At 37.7% G+C, this 18184-nt stretch overlaps 1 protein-coding gene across 6 annotated transcripts in view; it reads left to right on the top strand.

Moving 5' to 3' along the window:
- Positions 1–18184, top strand: part of gria4a (glutamate receptor, ionotropic, AMPA 4a) — a gene marked incomplete at its 5' end in the record, with an annotated part of 137621 nt that overhangs the window by 80110 nt on the left and 39327 nt on the right. For 5 of the 6 annotated variants that reach the window (XM_014014059.1, XM_014014058.1, XM_014014062.1 and 2 more), the window contains 3 exon segments: positions 6754–6960; positions 9986–10201; positions 10881–11041. In XM_014014059.1, the coding sequence (XP_013869513.1) occupies positions 6754–6960; positions 9986–10201; positions 10881–11041 (584 nt within the window). 6 annotated transcript variants of the gene reach the window in all.

The following is an 18184-nucleotide window of genomic DNA, read 5'->3' as shown; positions in this document are numbered from 1 at the left end:
TTTTTTTTTTTTTTTTTTTTTTTTTTTTTTTTTGTTTCAAGGGGCATTACTTCATCCAGAAAACGGATAAGGGTGACCAAAATACCCATGGTTGCAGGTTCTGCAGTACTATAAATGGAAGCAGTTCAAAGAGGGTGATTTGATCACACACTACGCTGCCTCTTGTGGTTGGAAACAGGGATAATCAGTCACTGATGACATGCTGCAGGAAATAGTTTAGAAAGATGCAAACACACCGACAAATTTAAACAAAGTGAATGGTTAAATTTTAACCCTGTAAGAACTTCGTATCTCACCGGAGTTTTAGCATTACAATATATAACACTGTTCATGTCCATCTGCTGTTGTACTTGTGCATTATATTTATGTAAATGTAGAAAAGATGAGTCACAGTCTTGTTTGCAGAGTTCGTTCCCCTCTGCACTGCCCCCCACCCCCTCATGTCTGCTCCTGTACTGACCTTTTCCCCAAACTTCCGTCCTCCCTCCATTTCAGTCATCTCTGTCCTGTTTCTCTTTTAACTCATCCCTGCCAGCTCCCCGCACCCCCCCCCCCTTCGTTTCCACGTCCATGCACCTTCACTCCCCACATGTTTCTCTGTGGATGACCTCAGCAGGCCTTGACTAACATTAGCTCAGCCACCTCCTCCTCTTTTCAGCCTCTGATGATGAGGAAGCCTCTGCTGCGACACTGATCCTGAGACAGAGCAGGAGAACCCTGGAACAGGCACAGCAACCCGACTGATTCCGATGGTGTACAGAGACTCTTTGTGTATCTCTTTACCACTGCTTCTCTTGTTCTTTTAAATCATTTTTGATGTTTTGTTTATGATTTTTTTTTCTGAGACTGTTTACTTTTAAGTGATGAAAAAGATATTCTTGGTCAGTGTGTTTTAAGTCTAAGGCTTTGAGCTGCCTTGCTCTTTGCGTCCTGCTTCCTCTCAGCAGAAAAGCCTCAGCTGGATGAGAGCTCTCCAAGGATTTCTCTGCTCTATGTTAAGGTTTTACAATTCACTGCACAACTTTATTTTTTTTAGAAACTGTAAATTTTACATCATTTTCTGCTTTTTAAAAGGACACCACCTCAACACTTTGCTCTTATTTCAAAGTGTAATCTGGATTTACTGCATTTACAACATTTCTTTATTTCATTGATGTCATTCTGTCTCGAGGAAAGTGGGAGGCGAGTTTACTGGACTTGTTATGTGTCCTGCAGTTTGCTTCCCTCACCTTTTGATTCCACACTCCTTCCATCTTCATTTTTCTGCTCTGTCACTCTGGAAATCTACTCAGTCATGCCTGCTCAGTCAACTTTCCTCTCCTGTTTTTGAGTTCTCCTCGGAGGATTTCTGAATCACTGCACCAAGCAAGAGCAGAGAAATGCTAATAATATTGAGAGGGGTGTTTGTTTGAGGCAAAAATATCGCAGTTGCTGTTATTTTGCCTCAACTTCAATTAGTCTTACACTTTTAAGATGGCTTTGTGATTGTTAAAGCTAGAATTTGCCCTATGAAAAACAAGACATGTTTATGATCCCATTAAGAAGGACTCATTGCATGAAATCTAATTTAAAAAGTCACACTGAAATGCATCAAATTATGCCATTTGAAAGGGTTCATATAGTTGTGGATTTTCATTAGTTTTAAATGCAGTTCTGAAATGTGGGAAGGCGCTCAGTGTAAACAAACACTCAGTGGAATCTGTTAAAAACCACTAAGAAGCTTGAGGCTGATTGGCTCTGCATGGAAACAAATGTGTCGGAATCAGACCGGTGCAGAGTTAGGATGAAGACATTTAGGTGAAAATATGAACATGAATTTGTCGCTAAACACACACAATAAAAACATGAAAAGAAAAACTGAGACCACAGTCAAGAAACAATTTTATGGATCAAGCAGGGTGATGGAATTTCATAAAAACTTCTTAACCAATAAGTTTACTTTTTGAGCCTTACCCAGTTTTTAGCTTGATATTTTACTTGACAAATCCCAGTGTAAATACGTTCCAGCTCCTTCACATACAGTATGTCACCATTGTTGACCTTTAGCCATCAAACACATGTTAGCAGCCATCCACAAAATTTTGCTTACAGTTTATTGATTTTAAGCACAAATTAAGCTTTGGTACAAGACAAATAGTGTGCAGATTGTGTTTTTTACTTGACGTTTATTTTTAAGCAGTCTTCACTATTGTGCAATGAGTACTTTTAAATGCAAATGTCCTGCCATGTTGGTCAGAGATGTATATTTAGTCATGCGCCAACATGATGGAGCAAAGTGCATCTATGGGCGGTGACAAGCTGGGTGTTGTGTACTTTACTTATTAGAGTTTAATACGTTACAGCTGGGTGTATGGTGTGGGAAATGTTTGTATTTTCCATGGTTGTACTTTTACTTCCAGACAAAACAAAATTTGTACATTGCTTAAAGATTCTAATCAAATTAATTTGATTCTAAATGTGTTGTTTATGAAATGATGGACACAAAATGTAAAAAAAAAAAGTTTGTTTTTTTCAATTGTGATCAGATGCAACTAAGACCGTTCATCTGGAAATTAGGTCAGCTGTCATTATAATGGAGTTTATTTTAATCAAATATACATAACCAATAAAGTTCAAATAAAAATAAAAACAATGTAAAGGTAGTTAAACTGTAATATCTGGAATGCCATTTTTTAAAGAGATCTGAAAGGAGTGGTTTTACACACTTATAAATTCTTGGAAATTGTGCAACATTTTTAAACCAATTCTTGACATTTCACTCTCAAGCAGTCAACTTTCTTGTCATCACTTAAGTGATCTTGATCAATAATTCTCATAACAATGAAGCAACCAAAGTCCAAAGAAAGCCCCACAGAGACCTTTAGAGCCACAGCAGATCAGATAGTTCCATCGGTCGAGCAGCTCTTCATTGCTGTGTAACTGCATTCTGGTACAATTTCTGTTTCTTAGATTTTCTAACGCTTTCTGTGAAAATGGAGTATTAGTCTTTATGGGTAAATTGCAGGGAGACAATGAAGCTGACTCTCTGGCCACACATGAAGATGATGTGCCATAATTACAGTAACTGCCTGCTAAATGGGCTGAGCGTAAAGCTCAGTGACTGAAGCAGATTGGGAGACTGAGAGCCTGGCTTGCCTTTCTGGTTATAGCAAGAGATTTCTCCAAGGCTAATCCAATGTCTTGGTGGCCAGCAAACTTTTACATAACAGTCTGGCTTTTTAAAAATGAGAATCTGTTTGGCAGGTCAAATGAATAACTGGATACTTAAGTCACTGCACAGTTGGATACTTTTTAATTAATATTTTAACTGGCTGGCCAAGAGAATTGTGTAGCAAGTCCTGCTTGTCTTTTTGGCTCCAGTTTGGAACATTTTATGTCTTATCAGCTTCTACCATTTGCTCCTATTAAGTTTTTGTCTTCTAATCACCCACCCATTATCCTTTCCAGTGTTTGTGTTTTCTTTCTTTGTGTTTTCTCCAAATCTCTGCTTCATTTTTATGCTTGTTTTTTGCATGTCCTCAACACTGCAGCCATCTTTGTTTGTATTCAAGTCGTCTTCATCTTTATTCTGCACTTTAATAGGACCACAGCACCAAACACCCGTCTTTTCTCTGTCATCTTTCTCTTACTTGCCCTTACTATTTTTTCTCCCTCAACCTTCTGACTTTTGCGCTCATTCCTTCTTCTCCTCTCACCTCCTCTCACTTCTTTTTTCTGGCTTCGCCCTGACTCATGATGCCACATTAGGCAACACTAAAAGATGACGATTTAATCCCAGGGGCATAAATTTCATGCACAAACAAATATCTCACGAAAAAAAAAATCAGTCACCAGCAGCCCTGCCTTAAAACTAAGATATGTATTTGTGAATAATAGACCTGCAAAAGGGATTTGARGTGAATTAGCTTCCACATAATTTGTATCTGTTTTCATTTTAAATTCACGTCACTTGTCAGATCAAATGTATATTTAATATGTCTGATTTCTTTATGTAAGAAATCCAGATTAAGTGATGAAAGTTTTTAGTCCTCCATGTTGATATTAAAACAAACTTTTTGCAACATGCAAGAACCAAACATCACCATCCCTCTTTTAAATTAACCCAAAAGAGTTTCCTTAAAAGATTTACTGTAAACAAGTGATCTGGACATAGATATTTATTGTAAGATACCTGGTTGCACAACATCAGTAACATGTAATTAAAAAGTTGGTTCAAACTTTCAGTCGACTGCTTTTAATAGAATGTTTTCATCYCTGATCGTCATCTCTGCTGCAGAGTGCTGTTAATAACGACTCTGTGGAGCTGTTAGAGGWTCTTTTTCCTGTTCATTAACATTATGATTCATGTTGAGTCGATAAAATGAGCCATACAAGTGCTGATGTGTTTGAAGACATTTGGGGAGAAAGGTTTTTTGTTTGCTCTGATCATCAATAGGTGGAGCGGGTTTTTTTATGTATTCAGTGATGATGATGATGATGATGATGATGATGATGATGATGATGATGATGATGGTGATGATTATGATGATGATAATGTGTCAAAAAGAAAAAGTTCTGTATAAAATTAAAGTGGAACCTAAACATTTTAAAATTTGTATTGTGATAAATAAATGTTTTCTTTATTTTTAATTTATTTTTATTTCTGTAATTGTTTTTATGCAAGATTTTAGAGCCATCACAACACTTCACTTCAATCTGAAAATAGAAACTGTRGTTTTTGTTTGTTGTTGACAAATTCACTGTCAGTAACCAGAAACACAAAGAGTCAAGCCTAGTGAGTTGGTTGTTTTGTGTGTAGCTGAATGTAGCATGTAACATTACTTAAAGMTTGTATTTTATTGTTTAATGGAATATATAATATTTAATGTATTTACTATATAGGTCCAGTTTGTCAAAATAATAAATGTGATGATTTGAAGTGAGGTTCTAAGGTTATGAACAATGAATGTCTTACTTGTAAAAGCTCTTTGAACTGCCTCAGATTAGTTGTTATGGAGTCTCAGTCATAACAGMGTGAATAAAAGAACAATTCTGAAAATATCAAACATCTTGGTTTTGTTCACGTTTTACCTCAAACTGGAAAAAAATAAAGTTTAGGTGAGTTCAGAATGATGAGCTAACAGCTTGTTTAAATCGGGCTAAGATCAAACTGGATTGCCGCCTTTTTAAAACATCAGTGTGAAAATCTGCAGCATCTCTTTTACATTAGTGTCAATACTAAGTATTGGATAAGAAAATTAAAATGATATTATATTCCTGCAGGAAGTGCCCCAGGCAGAAGTAAACATGCTAAAGCTAAAAGCTGCTGTCACTATTAGTGCTTGATTATAACAGATTAATTAAATGTAAATAACTATGTGATGTTAAATGTTTTCCTGTAAATGATTTGTGATTGGAGATATTCTAAAACAGCTGCAGTACACTTTCGTCTTGACTTTGCTCAGACTGGCCATTAAGTTTATTACTCCGGTCAGAATTTAAATCTATTTATCCAAAGTGAGTTTGTTCAAAGACTTGTCTACAAGTTAGAAATGACTTGGTCATAACTTTTTTCATAAAAAATCATTACTTCAAATGATTTGAGTGATTGCTTGAAAACTTGTGAAATGAACACTTTTACCAAAACCAGCGGAGGCTGACTGAAATATCTGTGTAGAAAACRACTTCCAGAATAAGACACGTCACAATTATTCTGGAGTAGTTTTATGATAGGATAAAGTTTAACTTTTTGACTCGTTTTATTGAAAATAATTCCTTTTTTATTATTATTTATTTGATGCCCAGACAAATCCATGTGAGTGGTTCTTATTTATCAAGTAAAATGTGATCCATTTCTAAACCTCTGCTGGTTTTGTCGGTGGTGTTCAGCTCCCGTTGTACAATTATTTATAATCACGCTGCCTGCCTTCAAGCTGCACTTGCTTTCACTGTAATTTAATTTCTTGGTTTGAAGATTCTTCTGTGTATTCTGTCTGGATCTCTGTCAAAGTGTTTTTATTGTACATTTGACCCCCCTTTTATTTTCAGTGTGAAAAAAAGGTCTTCTCTGATTAAACTGCACTTGTCTTGTTTCTGACTGAACAGTTCAATCTGAAAGCATGTTATTGTGTTTTTGTGTTTTATTATTTTCATAAACTGTTTCACAAAAGCCTGTTTGATTAATTAGATGAGATTAGGCTGATTAAAAAGAGCTCGATAAGAATTTAATAGGCTCGCTTTCATGTGGATTACAGAGGGAGCCGCCTCGAGCAGAAAACCATAACGCTCCACTTCTGAAAGATGTCTTGTCATTTACAGCGCTGCCTGGGTTTATGCTCTTTATAGATCTCTTGCACATATTAATGTGTTTGTCTGTGTTTACTTCCTTTTTTTAATCTTTAAGTGCATGCACAAAAAAATCCATTTACCTCTTAGCACGAGTGAGCAGCCTCCTCCTTTCTGTATTTGTGTCTCTTTTATTCACTTCTGTCTTCTCAGCTGGAGAGTTGTACTGAGTCAAACTGAAGTCCCAGTGGAGTCAAATAGAATCAGATAAAAGCATAAAACAGGATGATGGAAGTCAGAAGATATAAAGTGTCAGCCTGAGACAATGTCTTTTAAAAACAAATATGTGTCTAATTTTATCAGTGGCACATTTGTCTCTGTTAGGATTTGGGAGCTACTGTATATGTTGCTCCCAAGCTGCTGGATTCTCTTGATCTCTGCTATGTTCCTCCAAACAGCTGTATTTCTCCCCTTATGCTGGTTTTCCAGGAGGGTCCGTATGTGATGCTGAAGAAGAACTGGGAACTCTACGAAGGCAAYGACCAGTTCGAGGGATACTGCGTGGACCTGGCTTCAGAGATCGCCAAACACATCGGAATCAAATACAAGATCTCCATAGTGCCTGATGGCAAATACGGAGCCAGAGACGCCGAGACAAAGATATGGAACGGCATGGTGGGCGAGCTTGTGTATGGGGTAAGGAAGGAAATGGGATAGATTTATTTTGTAGTTGTGTTAATGAAATCACAGAGTTTTCCTTATCAGAAGTGTATAGTAACTAAGTACATTTACTTTGTTACAGTTCTTAAGTAGTTTTTTTAGACTCAGTAGTTGTTATAAGTATTTTTTGTAAACAATAACTTTTGTTACATTCAAAACATGAAAATAATACTTCTTTATTTTAAAATTTATCACCTTCTTGCACGCTCAAATTTAAATATGACCAATTTGTCCTGTTAGGAGTTGATTATGTACTCTAAACAATTATGTGTGGAATTTACTTAACCAAGTTATGGGTTTATTCATTGTTGTTGTTGCTGTTGTTGTTAACCGATTTTAATAGGTACAGCTGAGAACCATTTCTCATTTGCAGTGATGACCTGGTCAAGAGGCAACAACACAACACAAAATGTCTGCTTTACATTTACTCAACTTTGCTCAGTGGAACCAGTTGACACAATGTGGTTAAGTTGCTTCAACAGTTCATTTCTTAGACTGTATGTAAAAGTACTTTTACTTTCACAATCATTGTGAGCAGTTTTATAACTTTTACTTGGATACTTTTCTTATGGGTGAAATAAATTTCAATCAGTCCACTTTATTTGTACTCGCAGGTTAATTTGATTACAATGAAGCAAGTCAGCTTTGTTCCAAAAGACACAAGACATGGGCATTCAGTAGATGCAACATGATAAAAAAAATAATAAAAGTGACCAGGTGCTCAATATAAAAATAAATACAACTCCCAACTTTGAAAACCATATAAAAATGTGTAACACAGAAATGTTTGAAACAAAAAATTATGAATCACTTCCTGTAGCCAATTTTGTGTTTCTGTTCACCTGAGCTGAGCTCTCAGTCATGAATGAACATTTGATGATGCAGACAAAGAATTCAGGTAATTTGTTGGCAGGAAAAAACTCACACGGCAGCCATTATTTTCTCCCCCTGCACTTAATACAAGGTAGTCATTTAACTTGATAGTCTAATTCATCATGTAGTATCGCTGACAAAAAACAGCTTTAGCTTCTCCACTCTGGTCTGATAGCAGCAAAGTGAGAGAGTCTATTATTACTGTTGAATATTTCAGAATCAGAATCAGTTTTATTGCCATTGTCAGTGAATACACAGACTAGGAACTTGCAGTTAAGAACACCCATTCTTATTACACATCCATAACAAACATTGGGGAGAACRAATGCCCAGGTCTTTCGCAACATGGTCACGCTACCTTTTGCAGCTTGGAATACACACAATAGGAAAAATGAGTTTAAAAGATGCTCTGATCCTATGTTTACACATAAACACAGAATCATACGCTAAAAAAACCCACTTGCTCAGTGCAAGGCAGCTAAGGGGGGTGGGGGTGGAAGGGTGGAATCAAACACATGGTACAGGGTGGGATGCAGCAGACCCGGTGACGTTTCAGGTTAATACTCCATGCTGGAACCAATCAGAGACCTCCAGAGTCCAAAACAAGTTATTATCAACCCAAGCTCAGTTCACCAGAGTTCAGTTCTCTGTCACCACCACCTCAGCCTTCGGACTGTTAAACCCACGGATGATACGGGGAAGGGAATGGGGAATCAAGCCTTTGTTCTCATGTCATCCAGGGGAAGTTTTAATAACTGTCAAGCGCCAAAGTCAGCTGCTGCAGGGATCTGAAAGATAAACATAATTGTTTTGGGACAAGCAGCCTTGATTTTTTCACTGCTTTCAGTCTTTAACTGCATCTCTGTAATGGCGAAAAATGCCAAATGTTTTGAATTTCATCACCTCCCCGCCTATCTTTCCATCTGAAACTTCACCCAGGTGTAATCCTCCTACTCACGGGCACGCTGCTGAACTGAGATTCTTGTCAGAATCCCATCCAGTTTGTGACTTATACCCCCCAACATCAGAGTCTGTGCGTTTCCAATATGGGAGATTCCGTCCAAGGTTCCTGACAGATTCTCACAGACACGGACTGCTGTCAGGATCGCTTTCATTTTTTGAAAAGCCAGAACTGCTCCACAGCAGATCAGCAGGAATCCAGTTATCATAAATCCAAATATGTACAAATCTTTCACGTCTTCAATGGAAAGCAAACAGATCAGGTTCCAACCCCCCACAAGAACCAGCGACCTGACCAGCCATCAACATTCCACTGGGCAGCTGCACTACCCTCGCTCCAATCTCAGTGTGGAAAAAATAGTGTCGATTGCATTCAGAGACCAGTTGACCAGATCCATAATTCCTTTTGTTTTCAGATGATAGGTAGAAGAAAGGCTTGAAAAAGCTGCGAAGCAGGAAGGAGGAACAGGTTCGAGAGAGAGAGAGAGAGAGAGAGAGAGAGAGAGAGAGAGNGAGAGAGAGAGAGAGAGAGAGAGAGAGAGAGAGAGAGAGAGAGAGAGAGAGAGAGAGAGAGAGAGCAAAAGTGTCTGACTCCTCTGAAGGCCAAGCAGAAAAAAAATTGTGTTTATTCCTGATTTTCCACGTTGTTAAAATATCAGAGCTCATTGGATTCATAAAAACATCAGTCTAATATCCTAAACTGTTCTCGTTTTTTGACTGATTTTATTTATTTAGATCAGACCTGCTTTGTGTGTCTCTAATTATTAAATCTCATCTCATTTACAACTGTAAATATTTAGACATGAAGATATTCAGAAACACTCAGCACTGCAAGAACATTTATGACTCTTCTACAAATTGTGCGAATGTGTGTACGAGTGCCGTGGCAGCACGCAGACATTTGTTGGACCTTGCTGACTAATTTATATTCTAGATGTGTTACTTTCAGGCCGATGTGCTGTATGAATTACTCCTCAGTCGTTCTGCTTTGCCCTCTTCTATTTTTTTCTCAACCTTTCTCTCTTTTAATTCTTTAATTCTATTCTCTGCTTCCTTTTCTCTTGGTTCACGAATGTCTCCTGCTACGTTTTTTTTTTTTAATTTAGTCTCTGAAGAATTAATTGTATAATAATGTGGCCGAACTGAACTCCCTTCCCTCTTTTTACAGAAAGCAGAAATTGCTGTGGCCCCGCTGACCATCACTCTGGTGAGGGAGGAAGTGATTGACTTCTCGAAGCCCTTCATGTCGCTGGGAATTTCCATCATGATCAAGAAGCCCCAGAAGTCTAAACCAGGCGTTTTCTCTTTTCTGGACCCGCTGGCTTATGAGATTTGGATGTGCATAGTGTTTGCTTATATTGGAGTCAGTGTTGTCCTGTTTTTGGTGAGTGGGCACTTAAACATTAGCTCTTAAGCTGGATTTTGATTGTATATTCAAAAATTAAAGTTTAGGATAAGTTTTTTTGTTTATTCCCCTCAGTTACATGCAAAACGAAAGAGGAAATGGCATCAAGCATAACTGGTCTAAATTATTTGAGGTGTGCTGATATAGGGCCTGATGTAATGTTATAGGGATACCACTCATTTTTAATAATTAGACCTTAGTTATTTACATTAGCACACAAAGTTATCATAACAAGTCTGCCTATACTGCAAACATTAGCTTTGAAAAATCTGTTTTAAAGCACTAGATTATAGTCTAAATCTTCTCAAATAAAGTGAAATAATCTGCCAGTGCAGTCAGACTGTTGCACTTATGAAGACTTCTTGAAATAAAATTAAAAAATTCCAGGCTAGCAAAATTAATTATATAACACAATCTGTTTGTACTTAGTATAGTCTCAAAAAAAAAAACATCCAATGTGTTTTTTAGCTGCATATAAGATCGTAAGACAATTTTTGCAGTGCAATTTCATTTGAACTTTAATATCAGCTCCACAGTTTAAAACATATCTGGATATAAGGAAAACAACTGATATGTTTAAACATTTAAATCTATTTATCCTGCTTTATTCCCCGATGATCTTCACAATGATCTGATCCCCTTTCTTGTGCCCCGGCAGGTGAGTCGCTTCAGCCCATATGAGTGGCATGCAGAGGAACCAGAGGAGGGGGCCCCAGAGCAGGGCCCCACTGACCAGCCTCCCAATGAGTTTGGCATCTTCAACTCGCTGTGGTTTTCTCTGGGAGCCTTCATGCAACAAGGCTGTGACATCTCGCCACGGTGAGTGAGGGGGAAAGCCCATCGATGATATTGGAGGCTGCACACGGGACGTGTGAATGTTTATTGTTGGCACACTGTAGCAGAAGTCTGCGCTGATTCATAGTGTCGATATCACTCAGCACTATCCAAGTTTCTAGAGACCTTGTCTGCCAAAACACTGTACAGTATACTTCAGGCGCTTAAATTTAGCAGAAAACACAACAATAACAAAAACATGCAAATAAAACACTCTGAAAGGTGAGAAACACCTGCACACATTCCAGCACTCCGTCTCCACATGTGTCGGGCACAGTAGACGATTTAGCAGTTTGCTAGGTGTGTATGAATTTTTAATGCACAGAGGAAGAGGCAGAGTCCAGCTGTATTTTTAGAATATTTATAGGAATATGGCATTTTATAATTGATAACCTGAGAATGCAGTTTAGTGAAATATTCATAGGCTGCATCTTCAGGACCTTTTGGGAGCAAATCTAAAGAGAGAAAGAGCAACGGGGAACGCTTCACACCAGGGCAAAACAAAATGCATCCTTTTATGTTAGAGCTCCATTCTCCCTGTTCTCTCGTACACTGTAAAAACAAACCACAACAAACTGCTGGGATTAACGGTTGTGTCTAATATGTCTCAGTCCAATGCAGTCAAGATTAGGTTTGGAATAAATTTATATGGAAAATAGTGGTAAGGTTATTCACCTTAAGATTGCTTCATTCAAAGATATGAGAATAAAATCTTATGAAAAGATTTAAGTAGTATAAAGGTCAACCCTTGTTAAATATTTCAAAATACATAAAGTAATTCTCCCTAACAGAAGCATTTTAAAGGGGGTGGACATATTTCAATTCTATACCACTATCAAATAACTATGTTAACGTCAGTTGTTATGAACATGCTGTGTACGTTTATATAAAAAAATATTTTGCATCATAGCCTGTCTAAATGCCTTGAAACTGGCCTCTATCTTAAGATCCTCCTACTGTTTCCAACATTCCCACTTCAGCATGTCTTCACGACAATGTTTCATGCTGTTTACAATCTTTTAGGAGCATTGGGCCTCATGCAAGAACATTTTCGTATTCTTATCCTAAATTTCTCTTACTTTTTGTTCTTATGAAGGGTTTGTACAAACATGTCACGTCAGATTCAACAACTCTTCTATCTTCAGGAAAAGTGTGTAAATGAGCTGCGTAAACTGATGAATGCGTATCAGGTGCTCGTGCTCGAGGAGAGGAGATTTGCATAAATACCACCCCAAAATCACCATAGCCTATTAGGCTATATGTTCCTGCCCCACATACCAGGAAGTCCATTCATAAATGACACCGCAAAGTAAAAAAGAAGAACTTCACGAGTTCAGAGACTGAAGTCCTGCTGTCAGAGATCCAGAAAAGAAAATCTGTCATTTTTAGCAGCATCATGTGGAATTAAAGTTTCGCTAAAGCCAAGGAATGAAATGCACTGTTAATGCTGTGTCCCCCGTGGGTCGTCTATACAGTCACAGAAATAAAAATCTAAATCATATTTATCTCTCTCGCTATTCCTACTCTGGTTTTTCTTTGGTCAAATATTTTTACTTTAAGTGTAAACAACTGTGTTACATAGATTTAATTTATTCTGAAGAAGAGCAGTCGCGCACCGCTGGACCCCCCGGCTGTCACCCCCACCATCGCAAGTGGTGTCAGATGTTTTGAAGAAAGCATTTTAAATTACATTACATTATTACATTTAAAATTATAATTCTAATTCAACACAATAGCCTATTGTCAACATAATTATGGAGTGTGATCTATTTTCAACTCGAAATATCTTCAAACTAATGAAATATGAAGTTATTAGTGAAGAAAATCTGTCTGGATAACAGCAGATTGCTCGTAAAATATACCACAGGTCTGGACCACTCGTGGATTTTGTTCGTGTCTGAAAAAAATCTTAGAACGCGAGAAAGTTGGTGAATGCCACAAGTTCTCCTAAATCACACGTACGCACAACTAAAGAACAAATCTGTTCATACAAATGGTTCTTGCATGAGGCCCAATGAATTTTATTGAAAAAAAAGAAGATGGCACGGTGGCTCACTTGGTAGAGCTGAAGCCTCTCAGCAAGAAGGTCACTRGGTCAAATCCTGGCCCGGGGACCTTTCTGGGTAAAGTTTGCATGTTCTCTCTGTCCATTTTTTAAATTTTATTTATTTATTTATTTTGAGAGAGCTAATTGTTGTCAATAAGTCTCAACATTTTTAGTCAGACTTTCTTCTTTCACAACCCTCAATCCTTTTTATTTTCCCAAATACCTTTGTTGCTAAAACTAGATCCCACCAAAACATTGCTTGAATATTTTCACTGCACTTGTGTTAGTATTTACTATGTTGGAGTAAAAGATTCAAACTTTCTCATCAGCTGCACAAACTTCACTTTCTTCCTCCTCCTCCTTTTGCTCTTTCATCCATCTCTTTCACAGTCCCGACACCTGTCGTCTCTCTCTTCTCCTCATTTCACTGAGACTGACAGGCCAATTCCAGCCTCAGCACACAAAATGGAAAGCACCCACATTTGTGGCAGCTGCACACACATACAGGCACACAAACATGTTGGATACACAGTCACTCTTTTTTTAACACACACATGCAGAAAAACATGCTCACTGTTCAGTTGCACAACAATCCCGTACACACATGCAGACTTCTCCATCACTTGCAGCAGTTCTTGTGCATAAGCTACAGCTGCCACAACAATAATGTGATACTTCCCACGAAGCCAGTGTTCGTCAAATAAATCACCAGGCTATGTCAGCTCTAATACAGCACAACTCCTCCATAGGCTGGGATTACTGCAGTCATAAATGCCAGATTACATTCTTACAATGAGAAATCTGTCACAGAGTTTGTCCTTCGCTGCTTCTTTCCCTTTCTTATCTACTTGACTTTTTTAATGAGGCAGGATGTTTCATTGCAAGTTTAAGTCTGATATGTTTGCCTCGAAATGACAGCTCATCTGATTTTCTTATAGCCAATCCAGTGTTTAATAACTAACAATTTAAGTCTCATGAGACGAGCCGTATTGGTTTGATTGATACTGCAGCTGTATTTAGTGCAGGTGGTTTACTGCCGGGGTGGAAACGTGCTGCACATTTTTGATCAGGCTGTGCAACCTTTTCTTTTTCATGCAGACCAAAGCTTTGGAGATGGGAACCTCAGGAAGTCTAAACTAATGTTGTGCAAACATGCTGAGTACTTACAGTTACTGCTAACTCTTAATGATTGGGAAGAGTCTAAAGGAGGGTAGTCAAATTATAGTGTATGGTACTAATTTTGCACAAAATCATCACCTTAAGTCACAATTTGTTCCTCATTTACAGTGTCATTGGGCAGGAGATCTCAATCACTGGGCCAGGGACCAGTAACGATCCATAGATTATTTAGTACCAAGTTGCGCACAAATAATCAAAACTTTTACTTAAAAAACTATATAAATGTATTTTATTTAAAATGGTCTGCAGGGTGTTTTAGTTTGAAAAATTTCCATATTTTCCTCAGTGTTTAATTTAGCTGCAGTTTTGTTTTGTTTTTTTTCTCACACTAGCAAACCTAAAAACTAAGCTGACTTCTTAATGAGAAATAAAAAAAATATGACAAATATTTTGGACAGACATATAATTGCTTTCTTACATGTTAAAAACATTGCTCATGTGTATTCTGTTCAAAGAAGAACAATCATTACTACAATTGTAGCCTCCTCCTCACTTACAGTAAATTAACCTTTAGCTACAGGTGATGGTGAAGCACTGAAAGAGTAAAATGATGTAAATGATACTTGTAATCTCTCTCCTCATTAGAATAAGTGTTTATGGCATGAGCTAATGAGATTTAACTGGCATGTCCTAATGGCCTCCTCTTTTATCTTCTTTTTATTTTTAGCTTTTTCATAATATACTTCAAACTAAAGCTCAAAGAGGCCAAATTGCATTGCCTTCCACGTTCCACTGACTAAAACTCCTAATTATGTCAGAAAGAAGCAGAATAAATTAAGAAATAATTGGCCAAGAATTAATCATTTGATTTATACTGCAGATGAAAGTAATAAATAATACTGCCAGCTAGGCTTTTGGCATAAATTCATGTGACGGATGAGCCACTGAGACACAGTGCTCTGCARAGATTAGGGCCTTTGAAAAGGAGACATGTCATGCAGATCATGATGTCACATCATTTGTCTGCCTCTTCAGTTCATTTGCTTTAATCTGCCAGTTTCATGTTCACCTTTACAAACAGGTAAAATCAGTGTCACACTTGAAATAATAAATATGTTCTATCTACACTAACATCATCAAATATTGGAATGAGATATGAGGATTTTTTGTACTTCATTTGCAGTTTTAAAGGAATAGTTTGGATTGAATTATTCAACCAAAACAATACAAAACTCTACAGTCTATGTCAGGCCTGTACTGCTGCCTGCTGTGATATGTGTTTGGGCTTGCAGAGTTGCCATATGTAAAATTATTATCATGTTTATACAATTCGGTTCTGCACAATATTATACTATATATATTTTTGAGTAGTTTTTAAAACATCCAATAAATACATTAGCTTTTGTACTTCTCTGCACTCTCGTCTTCATTTTACAGAGAATTGTATCAAATGAATTTCATGTTTAAAAAGAAAAGTTTTGCTGTAGTGTTTTTTTAAGTAATACAAGTAGATGACAAATCTCAGCTGATCAGATTTTCTGACACAGTCATGAGCCTCAGCACATGCAATGTTGCAAAATAACACAGTTGTGGTTCAGTTGAGAAAACAGTGACGAAACAATTTTATGACACGCCTCTAGCACATTATAAACTATAAGTGCAGCGATTCAGAATCAGCCAATTCAGAATTGTATTTACACTAGTATGAAAATTTGGAGTTTGAGTTACTTGCCAGGGCTGAAATCTGCTTAAAATAGTGACTAACTGACAGTCTGACTGAATTTATTTTTGTTTCTAAAACCTCAATTTACTAAGATTTCTGTCTGTTACAGTTATTAGACCAACTACTGAGACTACTGAGACTATTATGCTACGTTCACACTGAACGTGTTCTGAGCTGCAGGAGTGAACAGTTTACATGCAAAGTCTATGGTGGGTATGCCTCTAGGGGTCTTGTGGCACGTCCAGTCCATTTAGCACAGCGCGCAAGGAAGTGGTGGGTAGCGGTAGAGCATTTTCCGTGTGTGCAGTGTGGCGAAAGCAGCCGACGCCCAACTTCAAAAATCTGAACTTTTGCTGCTTGACGCACCGCAGCAACCAATCAGAAAGACTCATTTTTCCACGTGACAGTTTCCTGAACCCGACACAGATGGACAGGAGCTCTTTAGATGAAATCGACCGTCTACAGTTGGTGTCCTGGCTGGAGATATCAGCACTGATGTGGGTCAGCAGCTCGTTAAACTGACCGCGGTGTTGAACTGGGCTCGGGACGAAAAAATCGTTTGTCAGCTCRCAGCTCCTGGAGTGGTGAAAAATAACTGAACAAACCACCTCTAAATCATCTGGTGAATTAATCATCTGGTGTGCGCAACGTTTGCTTGCTCTTCAAAGTCATTTTCTTTATTTTATCTTTATTTCATCCTCCGAAGACAGACCGGAAAAAAACCAAGACGCTCCTCCCTCTTCAGACGCGCGTCTGTCCGGTCTGAATGTAGAGCGTCCAACTTGAGGCGTTGGATGCATTTTTGCTGCTCAAAACGCGTTCAGTGTGAATGTAGCATTATACTAACAACCTCTACTTCAGTCAGAAGTTTCCCTTTAAGTGCAATGAATGCACATATAATACTATACGTCTTAAATTATTTTTTTTCAAACCATCCTATCATCTTCTATACAGCAATTTCTACAAGAAAGACAAACTATCATTTTTGCCTTAAAAACTGAATCTAAGAGTCTTAGTCATGGTGCTAGGGGCGGAGCTAGACTTTTCTGTAAGTATCACTGGTGCTTATAAATAAAGAAAAGCACTTGATTTTAAAATTCTAGTTGGCTGCCACAGCTGATTCCAAATGGCTTTAGTTCATCTGTTTTAAGAAATATTGAGCTGAAATTTTGTGATAGAAGCAAACAATGTTTAAAAAGAGTGCTGACTGTTCATCACAACTTATCATTTAGCCACTTTTAGACATACAAAGCTGATGATTAAAACATTTACTAAGGTCCAAAAAGAGTAGAACAGACAGTCAGACAGTCAGAACAGACAGTCAGACAGTCAGACAGACAGTCAGACAGACAGACAGACAGTCAGACAGACAGACAGACAGACAGACAGACAGACAGACAGACAGACAGACAGACAGACAGACAGACAGACAGACAGACAGACAGACAGACAGGTAGGTAGGTAGGTGCAGGGGGAGAACATACAGCACATTTTCAAGTTCTTTTAAAATCAGCTCTAAGAGGTTTATTCCTGTTCTCTGTTATAAACATGATTCTACAATTTATTCCTGTTTTATATGTTTTTTATTTTCATTTATATTTCCCCATGATGCATTCCACTCAGTCTGAATATCTAAACAAAGTTATTCAGCAGTTTTTTTTTTGATGGAAACCTTAACTGATTGCATTAGGGTTTCTTTTATGAATTACCTTATGCTTTATTCATACTTTTATTGCCTTGAACTGTTTTATTTGTTCAGTCATGAAATAGTTGGCACATGTTTGTCATTGATTAGTTGATAGACATTATTATGGGGTCATTTTTCATCTGCCCTGACTGTAGAATGGTTATTACCTATTGTGGTTTTATACTCTCTGCTCCCCCGTTCCACCATTTGTATCATTCTTTCCCAGTGAGTATTGAGGTTGACATTTACTCTAGATTTAAGAGGGAATAGAGGAAAGGATCTGTCTCTACAGGAAAAAAAAAACATCTCTCAAATTGGTATGAATGCATTTCTTTTTGCTCTATTGGCTGTTTGTGGTTTATGAGTGTGTTTTTTTAAAGGCACGCATTTTGTCCATTTTGTTATTTTTGTAAACCTTTATGAGCTTCGGTCGATCAAAAGGTTTATATTCTACTGTGGATATTTGACTCTATATGCTCCTGTGTGTGTGTGTGTGTGTGTGTGTGTGTGTGTGTGTGTGTGTGTGTGTGTGTGTGTGTGTGTGTGTGTGTG

The sequence above is a fragment of the Austrofundulus limnaeus genome, unplaced genomic scaffold (genome assembly GCF_001266775.1).
Source record: "Austrofundulus limnaeus strain Quisiro unplaced genomic scaffold, Austrofundulus_limnaeus-1.0 Scaffold109, whole genome shotgun sequence".
In the NCBI taxonomy this organism is placed as follows: domain Eukaryota; kingdom Metazoa; phylum Chordata; class Actinopteri; order Cyprinodontiformes; family Rivulidae; genus Austrofundulus; species Austrofundulus limnaeus.
Note: the sequence above shows the minus strand (reverse complement) of the source record. Positions and strands in the feature narration are given on the sequence as shown.